This window comes from Thalassophryne amazonica, chromosome 19 (assembly GCF_902500255.1).
Source record: "Thalassophryne amazonica chromosome 19, fThaAma1.1, whole genome shotgun sequence".
NCBI lineage: Eukaryota > Metazoa > Chordata > Actinopteri > Batrachoidiformes > Batrachoididae > Thalassophryne > Thalassophryne amazonica.
Window position 1 is genome coordinate 14,299,118 of NC_047121.1, and position 11,734 is coordinate 14,310,851.

General features: G+C 43.3%; 1 protein-coding gene across 1 annotated transcript; it reads left to right on the top strand.

Annotated features, from left to right (window-relative positions):
• Nucleotides 1-7,095: 7,095 nt before the first annotated feature.
• LOC117501076 (protein GVQW3-like) lies at nucleotides 7,096-7,716 on the top strand. Its single transcript, XM_034159884.1, has one exon. It carries the CDS (start codon nucleotides 7,096-7,098, stop codon nucleotides 7,714-7,716), a length of 621 nt encoding a protein of 206 aa, XP_034015775.1.
• The last annotated feature ends 4,018 nt before the right edge of the window (nucleotides 7,717-11,734 follow it).

The following is an 11,734-nucleotide window of genomic DNA, read 5'->3' on the forward strand; positions in this document are numbered from 1 at the left end:
GAAACATGGCATAGGCAACTGTAATGACAATGGCCGCCTGCTGCTGGAGTTCTGCTCTGCACATGACTTGACGATCACCAACAGCCTGTTCCAGCAGAAAGACAGATTCAAAGTAACCTGGAGACACTCACACTCCAAACACTGGCACCTTCTGGACTACGTTCTGACGCGACAGCATGATAGAAGAGACGTACTACATACCAGGGTGATGCCTAGCCCGGACTGCTATATGGATCATCGCTTGGTCCGTTCCAAGATTGCTTTCACTTTCAAGCCCCCTCCTAAGAAGAAAGGCCCACAGTTCAAGAAGCTACAAGTCCACAAGCTGCAAGACATAGACACAAAAATGGAGGCCAGGCCAAACTAGAGGAGAGACTGGGTGGAGAAGAAGGCCTGCCTGACGACCCTGAACAACAGTGGATGAGAGGAATGGTCTATTTGAAGAGTTTCAGTCAGGTTTTAGAATTCATCATAGTACAGAAACAGCATTAGTGAAGGTTACAAATGATCTTCTTATGGCCTCGGACAGTGGACTCATCTCTGTGCTTGTTCTGTTAGACCTCAGTGCTGCTTTTGATACTGTTGACCATAAAATTTTATTACAGTGATTAGAGCATGCCATAGGTATTAAAGGCACTGCGCTGCGGTGGTTTGAATCATATTTGTCTAATAGATTACAATTTGTTCATGTAAATGGGGAATCTTCTTCACAGACTAAAGTTAATTGTGGAGTTCCACAAGGTTCTGTGCTAGGAACAATTTTGTTCACTTTGTACATGCTTCCCTTAGGCAGTATTATTAGACGGTATTGCTTAAATTTTCATTGTTACGCAGATGATACCCAACTTTATCTATCCATGAAGCCAGAGGACACACACCAATTAGCTAAACTGCAGGATTGTCTTACAGACATAAAGACATGGATGACCTCTAATTTCCTGCTTTTAAACTCAGATAAAACTGAAGTTATTGTACTTGGCCCCACAAATCTTAGAAACATGGTGTCTAACCAGATCCTTACTCTGGATGGCATTACCCTGACCTCTAGTAATACTGTGAGAAATCTTGGAGTCATTTTTGATCAGGATATGTCATTCAAAGCGCATATTAAACAAATATGTAGGACTGCTTTTTTGCATTTATGCAATATCTCTAAAATCAGAAAGGTCTTGTCTCAGAGTGATGCTGAAAAACTAATTCATGCATTTATTTCCTCTAGGCTGGACTATTGTAATTCATTATTATCAGGTTGTCCTAAAAGTTCCCTAAAAAGCCTTCAGTTAATTCAAAATGCTGCAGCTAGAGTACTGATGGGGACTAGAAGGAGAGAGCATATCTCACCCATATTGGCCTCTCTTCATTGGCTTCCTGTTAATTCTAGAATAGAATTTAAAATTCTTCTTCTTACTTATAAGGTTTTGAATAATCAGGTCCCATCTTATCTTAGGGACCTCGTAGTACCATATCACCCCAATAGAGCGCTTCGCTCTCAGACTGCAGGCTTACTTGTAGTTCCTAGGGTTTATAAGAGTAGAATGGGAGGCAGAGCCTTCAGCTTTCAGGCTCCTCTCCCGTGGAACCAGCTCCCAATTCAGATCAGGGAGACAGACACCCTCTCTACTTTTAAGATTAGGCTTAAAACTTTCCTTTTTGCTAAAGCTTATAGTTAGGGCTGGATCAGGTGACCCTGAACCATCCCTTAGTTATGCTGCTATAGACGTAGACTGCTGGGGGGTTCCCATGATGCACTATTTTTTTCTCTTTTTGCTCTGTATGCACCACTCTGCATTTAATCATTAGTGATCGATCTCTGCTCCCCTCCACAGCATGTCTTTTTCCTGGTTCTCTCCCTCAGCCCCAACCAGTCCCAGCAGAAGACTGCCCCTCCCTGAGCCTGGTTCTGCTGGAGGTTTCTTCCTGTTAAAAGGGAGTTTTTCCTTCCCACTGTAGCCAAGTGCTTGCTCACAGGGGGTCGTTTTGACCGTTGGGGTTTTACATAATTATTGTATGGCCTTGCCTTACAATATAAAGCGCCTTGGGGCAACTGTTTGTTGTGATTTGGCGCTATATAAAAAAATTGATTGATTGATTGATTGAGATTAAAGACCATCCTTCAGGAGACGGCAGCAGAAGTAGTGGGCTTCTCAGCCAGGAAAAATAAAGACTAGTTTGATGAGTCTGATGCACAGATCCAGGAACAAGACTTTTTTAGCTAAACCTGATGACCACTCTGCCAAGACAGCTTACAGAAATGCCTGCTCCACACTGCAAAGCAAGCTCCGCATACTGCAGAACGACTGGTGGCTAGCTTTTGCGGAGAAAACACAACATGCCGATGCCGGAGACATGCGCTCCTTTTATGAAGCCCTTAAGACCATCCATGGGCCAGCACATCAAGTGCAAGCACCCCTGCGCTCCTCAGACGGCTCCACCCTTCTGACGGACAAGGAAACCATTATGCAGCGTTGGTCAGAACACTTTGAAAACCTCTTCAGTGATAAGCGCACTGTGCAAGAGTCATCAATCGAGAAGATTCCCCAGGTGGAGGTGAAATGGGAACTTGATGACCCCCCAACACTTGAAGAGGTCCGAAAGGCCACCATGCAGCTAAATCCAGGGAAGTCTCCTGGCATAGATGGCATCCCAGCAGAGGTGTACCAAAATGGAGGTGAGGCAGTCCTCGACAAGCTTCAGATTCTCTTCTCCAGTTGCTGGGAAAAGGAAATGGTTCCACATGACCTTCTGGATGCGGTCATTGTCTCCCTGTACAAGAACAAGGGCGACAAGTCCAACTGTTCTAATTACCGGGGCATCACTCTCCTCTCAATAGCAGGTAAGATTTTGGCTCGAGTGCTGCTCAACAGGCTTACCCCTACCATAGCGCATGAAAATACTCCCGAGAATAAGTGCGGATTCCGGGCCAACAGGGGAACCACTGACATGATCTCCGTCCTGAGACAGATCCAGGAAAAGTGCAGAGAACAGAACATGGCCCTTTATGCAGCCTTCATAGACCTAACCAAGGCTTTTGACACGGTCAGTCGTGAGGGTTTGTGGAAGATTCTTGCATGCCTTGGCTGCCCTTCAAAGCTCCTCACCATCATCCGCCAGCTGCATGAAGGTCAGATGGGACAAGTGAAGTACAACGGGACTCTGTCCGGCAGCTTCCCCATCTCAAATGGCGTCAAACAAGGTTGCATCCTTGCGCCCACTCTGTCCTCCATCTTCTTCAGCATGATGCTTCGTGAGGCCAAAGAAGACTTGACAGATGGCATCTATATCCGCTTCAGAACCGACGGAAGTCTGTTTAACTTGCGGCGCCTTCTGTCCCACACTAAGATCACAGAACAGCTAATCATGGAGCTGCTCTTCGCAGATGACTGCACCCTCATCGCCCATACGGAGCAAGCCTTGCAGCACGTTGTCAACTGTTTTGCTGAAGCAGCAAGAGCCTTCGGCCTCACCATCAGCCTGAGAAAGACAGAAGTGCTATATCAACCGGTCCCCCATACAGCATATACCCCACCCCAAATCAACATCGAGGGTACCAGCCTGAATGCAGTAGAGCACTTCTCGTATCTCAGTAGTGTTATCTCAAACGACGCATCTGTTGCCAAGAACCTAGACAGTCACCTTGCCAAGGCCAGCAGTTCTTTTGGTCGACTCTCAAAGAAAGTCTGGCAGAATCATGCACTGCGCCTTTCCGCAAAAGTGCAGGTCTACAGAGCCATTGTGGTCCCTACCCTCCTGTATGGAGCTGAAAGCTGGGTTCTGTATCGCCAGCAGATCAGATTACTGGAACGCTTTCATCAGCGTTATCTCCGAAACATCTTCGGGATCAAGTGACAGGACTATGTCTCAAATGAGGACATCCTTACCAGAGCCAAATTGCCCAGCATGGAGTCTATTATACTCAAACAACAGCTTTTTTGGGCAGGCCACATAGCCAGGATGGATGATACACGCATGCCGAAATGAATTCTCTTTGGCGAGGTCAAGGAAGGGAGACGAAACCAAGGAGCCCCCAAAAAGCGCTATAAGGACCAGCTGAAGAAACAGCTCTCCTTTGCAGGCATTCAGCATCAGTCATGGCAGCATCTAGCTACAGATAGACTCAGCTGGCATTCCAGCATCAAATCTGCCAGCCTGAAGTTTGAGGCAGAAAGAAGTGAGGCCTTACACCAGAAGCGTCAAAGACAGAAAGAGCGGGCAGCAGAACAAGCCCAGCCTACTCAAGTGTTCATTTGCCCCAAGTGTAACAGGTGCATCCCGCATCGGACTTTTCAGCCACCAGAGGGCTTGTAGAAAATAAACTAAAAAAAAAAAAAAAAAAAAGGCCTTCCCACTATCCTCGCGAGGAAACTGCCAACAACAATTGCCCTTAATCTGTGTGATCCCCATAAGATCTTCACCGAAAGCCATCTGAATTTTCCAAATCGTTTCCACCTGGCTGTCTCTCACAGTTTCTGAAAAAATTTTGATTTAGCAAAGCTGCAGTTGCTCCACCATTTTCCTGACAATGAAAATCCGCCGAGGGGGCTGGACCACTCATCCCACAAGGCGTGCTCACAGGCGAATGATGCAACTGACAGGTGTGAAAAAACTCACGTGTGCGCACGAAGGTTCAAGCTTGGCTGATGCAATCACACATGATTCAAATCCATAAGGTTATTGCAAAAAATAAAAAGGTCTGTTACTTTTCTAACAGACCTCGTATAAATTAAAGTAATTTAATTTTGTTAAATTTTTGTGCCAACCAGAAGGATACAGTCAGGGGGCTGACCTTCCTGTGGGTTCACCAACAAAAAGCTACAGCGTGTAGGATTTAGTCTCACGAGTGGTGAAGTTGCAGACTGCATAATGCAAACACAATCACAATTTTGTTCACATTTTTTATTCTTTGTTGACAGGGATTCATGCTCCCTTGACTTCTCTTGTGATAAGCAATATGTATAATCCTCTATTACACAAAAATGAGGGTTCTCAAACTTGTCAGCCTGCACTAGGAACCTATAGATAGTGTACAGGAGCCCTTTTGGGCTATGGTATCAACATGATGATGAAACATTGCCTCCATGAGGGGGCACACTCCCCGTGGATAATAAGGAGTGGTTTCAAACTTATGAAAATACTTTGATTCATTGTTGCAGGTAATTAAACACATATGTACAGATGGCTATGATTGTTATATTCCATTTTTGCTAATATATATATATATATATATATATATATATATATATATATACGAGGTCTCTTAGATAATAAACCGACCCTTTTATTTATTTTTTTTAACTATATGGATTTGAATGACATGCGATTACACCAATCATGCTTGAACCCTCGTGCGCATGCGTGAGTTTTTTCACGCGTGTCGGTGACGTCATTTCCCTGTGGGCAGGCCTTCAGTGAGATGTGGTCCCGCCCTCTCGGCTGAATTCCTTTGTTTCACACGCTGCTCGAGACGGCGCATGTTGCTTTATCAAATTTTTTTCTGGACCTGTGAGGAATATCCGAGTGGACACTATTCGAGAAATTAAGATGGTTTTCTGTGAAAAGTTTAACGGCTGATGAGAGATTATGGGGTGTTTCTGTCGGTGTAAGGACTTCCCACGGAGCGGGACGTCCTGCAGCGCTTCCAGGCGCTGTCGTCGGCCTGTTTCGAGCTTAAAACATCCTAATTTAAGGCTTAATTCACCCAGGACATCGTGAGAGAACAGAGAAGATTCAGAAGAGGCCGGCATGAGGAATTTATGTGGACATTCCACTGTTTAAGGACATTTTTAATGAAAGACCTACGCGCAAATTCGCAGAGTCGTTTCCGTGACGACTCGGCAAATCTGTGTGCGCCGCGACAGGAAAAACACCTCCGTGTTGAAAACCATTTGTAGAATTCAGGCGGCTTTTAATGGCTTTCAACAAGTGAGTAACTGAGAAATTGTTTAACAGCTTGGGCATGTTCCAACTTGCCCGTTAAGATTTCCAACGGAGGTGTTTTTCCTGCCGCGACCCCCCGCGGTCGGGTCCAGCCCGACATGCGACTCTGCCCGCACGTTCTTTCATTACAAAATGACCGTTAACAATGGAATGTCCGAATAAACTCCTCATGCCGACTTCTTCTGAAAGTTCTCTGTTCTCTGGCGACTTACTGCGTCAACAGAGCCTGAAATGTGGAAGTTTTCAACTTGAAACGGCGAGACGCTGCCGCCTCGAAGCGCAGATCGCCGTCGGGCGCCGTGGACCGTCCTTAAAGCGACACTACCAGACCAAAATCTCTCATCAGCCGTTAAAATTTTTACCGAAAACCAGCTGAATTTATTGAATGGTGTCCACTCAGTTGTGCCTTACAGTTTTGAAAAAAATTTTATCAAACAAAGCAACAGTCTCTGAGCCATTCCTAAACAATGAAAAAAAATCGACGAGCGGGTGGACGACTCGTCACTCAAAGACTGCCGACAGGCGAATGATGTAACCGACAGGCGTGAAAAAACTCTCGCATGCCCACGAGGGTTCAAGCATGTCTGATGTAATCACACGTGATTCAAATCCATATGGTTTTTGAAAAAATAATAAGGTCGGATACTTTTATAATAGACCTCGTATATATATATATATATATATATATATATATATATATATAATACAAATAATGGATGGTAAGGAGTCCAAGTCTATGTTGGACAACTTGCCATCCATCAATTGTTATGTTCTCCACCCCCCCTCCCAAATTAAGCAAACAACAAAGAGTCAAGTAAATTAGATCAATTTATTTTGTTGTGAACAGCATATGATTGATTCTGATGCGATGAATGCTTCTAAAAAGTCAGTAGTGTGCTTGTCTACCTTCTTAGTGTTTTTGGCATCCTTGGAGATCAATATTTCCACCAGTTTTATATATATATATATGAGGTATGTATGTCATAAAATTTCCAGGACTGGTGTCACAAAAGATCTATTTCAAACCCAAATTACAAACTACTAGTTTTCCCCTTCAAACTATTCCCCCTGGAGTTTGTAACTGGGATCTCAGCTTTCTGCAGCCATTGAAGTTTCTTCCACATGCTTTTATATATATCCTCTGTTTCAGGTCGTCAAGCAATGAGCACAGAGCAACAAACAAACTTGAAGTTTCTGGTCCAGTTGGGGAAACCTCTGTCAGAAGCACTGGGATTGCTGCAGCAAGTGTGCGGAAATGAGACAATGTCATGCTCACATGTTTTTGAATGGTGCAAGAGGTTTAAAGAGGGACGTGAGGACGTGGAAGACGACCCCAGGAGTGGAAGGCCTTCAACGACCAGGACTGAGGCTAACGTTGAGCGCGTCAAGCAGATGGTGCGTAGCGATTGTCAGCTGACTGTTCAACTGATAGCAAATGAGCTGGGCATGAATAGACACAGCATCTGGAAGATTATCACTGAAGATGTGATCATGCAGAAAGTCTGCGCAAAGATGGTGCCGAAACTGCTGAAAGATGACCAGAAGGATCGCCACATGCAAGTGTGTCAGGACATCCGCAAGCGTCTTGAAACTGAACCAGACTTGTTAGGGAGAGTCATCACCGGTGATGCATCATGGATCTTCGAGTACAACCCAGAGAACAAATGCCAGAGCCTTCAGTGGAAGAGCCTGAATTCGCCAAGGCCAAAAAAAAGCAAGACAGTCCAAAGTCAAAGTCATGTTGATCACATTCTTCGATGTGAGGGGCATCGTCCACTGTGAGTTCTTGCCACAGGGCCATGTATCACAAAGAGATACTGTGGTGTTTCCTTCATTCACTGCGTGAGAAGAGGTAAGAGTTGTAGCAAGACAATTCGTGGGTGCTTCACCATGACAACACACCTGCCCACACTGTCCTGAGTACCTGAGAGTTCCTGGCCCAGAATCAAATCAAATCAATTTTATTTATATAGCGCCAAATCACAACATACAGTTGCCCCAAGGCGCTTTATATTGTAAGGCAAAGCCATACAATAATTACGGAAAAACCCCAACGGTCAAAACGACCCCCTGTGAGCAAGCACTTGGCGACAGTGGGAAGGAAAAACTCCTTTTTAACAGGAAGAAACCTCCAGCAGAACCAGGCTCAGGGAGGGGCAGTCTTCTGCTGGGACTGGTTGGGGCTGAGGGAGAGAACCAGGAAAAAGACATGCTGTGGAGGGGAGCAGAGATCAATCACTAATGATTAAATGCAGAGTGGTGCATACAGAGCAAAAAGAGAAAGAAACACTCAGTGCATCATGGGAACCCCCCAGCAGTCTAAGTCTATAGCAGCATAACTAAGGGATGGTTCAGGGTCACCTGATCCAGCCCTAACTATAAGCTTTAGCAAAAAGGAAAGTTTTAAGCCTAATCTTAAAAGTAGAGAGGGTGTCTGTCTCCCTGATCCGAATTGGGAGCTGGTTCCAGAGGAGAGAAGCCTGAAAGCTGAAGGCTCTGCCTCCCATTCTACTCTTACAAACCCTAGGAACTACAAGTAAGCCTGCAGTCTGAGAGCAAAGCGCTCTATTGGGGTGATATGGTACTATGAGGTCCCTAAGATAAGATGGGACCTGATTATTCAAAACCTTATAAGTAAGAAGAGGAATTTTAAATTCTATTCTAGAATTAACAGGAAGCCAATGAAGAGAGGCCAATATGGGTGAGATATGCTCTATCCTTCTAGTCCCTGTCAGTACTCTAGCTGCAGCATTTTGAATTAACTGAAGGCTTTTCAGGGAACTTTTAGGACAACCTGATAATAATGAATTACAATAGTCCAGCCTAGAGGAAATAAATGCATGAATTAGTTTGTCAGCATCACTCTGAGACAAGACCTTTCTAATTTTACAGATATTGCGCAAATGCCAAAAAAGCAGTCCTACATATTTGTTTAATATGCGCATTGAATGACATATTCTGATCAAAAATGACTCCAAGATTTCTCACAGTATTACTAGAGGTCAGGGTAATGCCATCCAGAGTAAGGATCTGGTTAGACACCATGTTTCTAAGTTTTGTAGGGCCAAGTACAACAACTTCAGTTTTATCTGAGTTTAAAAGCAGGAAATTAGAGGTCATCCATGTCTTTATGTCTGTAAGATAATCCTGCAGTTTAGCTAATTGGTGTGTGTCCTCTGGCTTCATGGATAGATAAAGCTGGGTATCATCTGCGTAACAATGAAAATTTAAGCAATGCTGTCTAATAATACTGCCTAAGGGAAGCATGTATAAAGTGAATAAAATTGGTCCTAGCACAGAACCTTGTGGAACTCCATAATTAACCTTAGTCTGTGAAGAAGATTCCCCATTTACATGAACAAATTGTAATCTATTAGATATGATTCAAACCACTGCAGCACAGTGCCTTTAATACCTATGGCATGCTCTAATCTCTGTAATAAAATTTTATGGTCAACAGTATCAAAAGCAGCACTGAGGTCTAACAGAACAAGTACAGAGATGAGTCCACTGTCTGAGGCCATAAGAAGAGCATTTGTAACCTTCACTAATGCTGTTTCTGTACTATGATGAATTCTAAACCCTGACTGAAATTCTTCAAATAGACCATTACTCTGCAGATGATCAGTTAGCTGTTTTACAACTACCCTTTCAAGAATGTTTGAGAGAAAAGGAAGGTTGGAGATTGGCCTATAATTAGCTAAGATAGCTGGGTCAAGTGATGGCTTTTTAGTAATGGTTTAATTACTGCCACCTTAAAAGCCTGTGGTACATAGCCAACTAATAAAGATAGATTAATCATATTTAAGATCGAAGCATTAATTAATGGTAGGGCTTCCTTTAGCAGCCTGGTAGGAATGGGGTCTAATAGACATGTTGATGGTTTGGAGGAAGTAAGTAATGAAAATAACTCAGACAGAACAATCGGAGAGAAAGAGTCTAACCAAATACCAGCATTACTGAAAGCAGCAAAAGAGAACGATATGTCGTTGGGATGGGTATGAGTAATTGTTTCTCTAATAGTTAAAATTTTATTAGCAAAGAAAGTCATGAAGTCATTACTAGTTAAAGTTAAAGGAATACTCTGCTCAATAGAGCTCTGACTCTTTGTCAGCCTGACTACAGTGCTGAAAAGAAACCTGGGGTTGTTCTTATTTTCTTCAATTAGTGATGAGTAGTAAGATGTCCTAGCTTTACGGAGGGCTTTTTTTTATAGAGCAACAGACTCTTTTTCCAGGCTAAGTGAAGATCTTCTAAATTACTGAGACGCCATTTGTGAGTTTGTGAGTTATACCACGGAGTCAGCAACTTCTGATTTAAGGCTCTCTTTTTCAGAGGAGCTACAGCATCCAAAGTTGTCCTCAATGAGGATATAAAACTATTGACGAGATAATCTATCTCACTCACAGAGTTTAGGTAGCTACTCTGCCCTGTGTTGGTATATGGCACCGGAGAACATAAAGAAGGAATCATATCCTTAAACCTAGTTACAGCGCTTTCTGAAAGACTTCTACTGTAATGAAACTTATTCCCCACTGCTGGGTAGTCCATCAGAGTAAATGTAAATGTTATTAAGAAATGATCAGACAGAAGGGGGTTTTCAGGGAATACTGTTAAGTCTTCAATTTCCATACCATAAGTCAGAACAAGATCTAAGGTATGATTAAAGTGGTGGGTGGACTCATTTACATTTTGAGCAAAGCCAATCGAGTCTAACAATAGATTAAATGCAGTGTTGAGGCTGTCATTCTCAGCATCTGTGTGGATGTTAAAATCGCCCACTATAATTATCTTATCTGAGCTAAGCACTAAGTCAGACAAAAGGTCCGATGGACAATAGATAACAACAAATAAAAATGTTTTTTGGGACTTCCAATTTGGATGGACAAGACTAAGAGTCAAGCTTTCAAATGAATTAAAGCTCTGTCTGGTTTTTGATTAATTAATAAGCTGGAGTGGAAGATTGCTGCTAATCCTCCGCCTCGGCTATGAGTGTTCTGGCAGTTAGTGTGACTCTGGGGTGTTGACTCATTTAAACTAACATATTCATCCTGCTGTAACCAGGTTTCTGTAAGGCAGAATAAATCAATATGTTAATCAATTATTATATCATTTACTAACAGGGACTTAGAAGAGAGAGATCTAATGTTTAATAGACCACATTTAACTGTTTTAGTCTGTGGTGCAGTTGAAGGTGCTATATTATTTTTTCTTTTTGAATTTTTATGCTTAAATAGATTTTTGCTGGTTATTGGTGGTCTGGGAGCAGGCACCGTCTCTACCAAGATGGGGTAATGAGGGGATGGCAGGGGGAGAGAAGCTGCAGAGAGGTGTGTAAGACTACAACTCTGCTTCCTGGTCCCAACCCTGGATAATCACGGTTTGGAGGATTTAAGAAAATTGGGAAGATTTCTAGAAATGAGAGCTGCTCCATCCAAAGTGGGATGGATGCCATCTCTCCTAACAAGACCAGGTTTTCCCCAGAAGCTTTGCAATTATCTATGAAGCCCATCTCATTTTTTGGACACCACTCAGTCAGCCAGCAATTCAAGGAGAGCATGCGGCTAAACATGTCACTCCCGGTCCGATTGTTGAGGGGCCCAGAGAAAAATACAGAGTCCGACGTTGTTGCAAAGTTACACACCGATTCAATATTAATTTTAGTGACATCCGATTGGCTTAACTGGGTGTCATTACTGCTGACGTGAATTACAATCTTACCAAATTTACGCTTAGCTTTAGCCAGCAGTTTCAAATTTCCTTCGATGTCACCTGCTCTGGCCCCCAGAAGACAATCGAC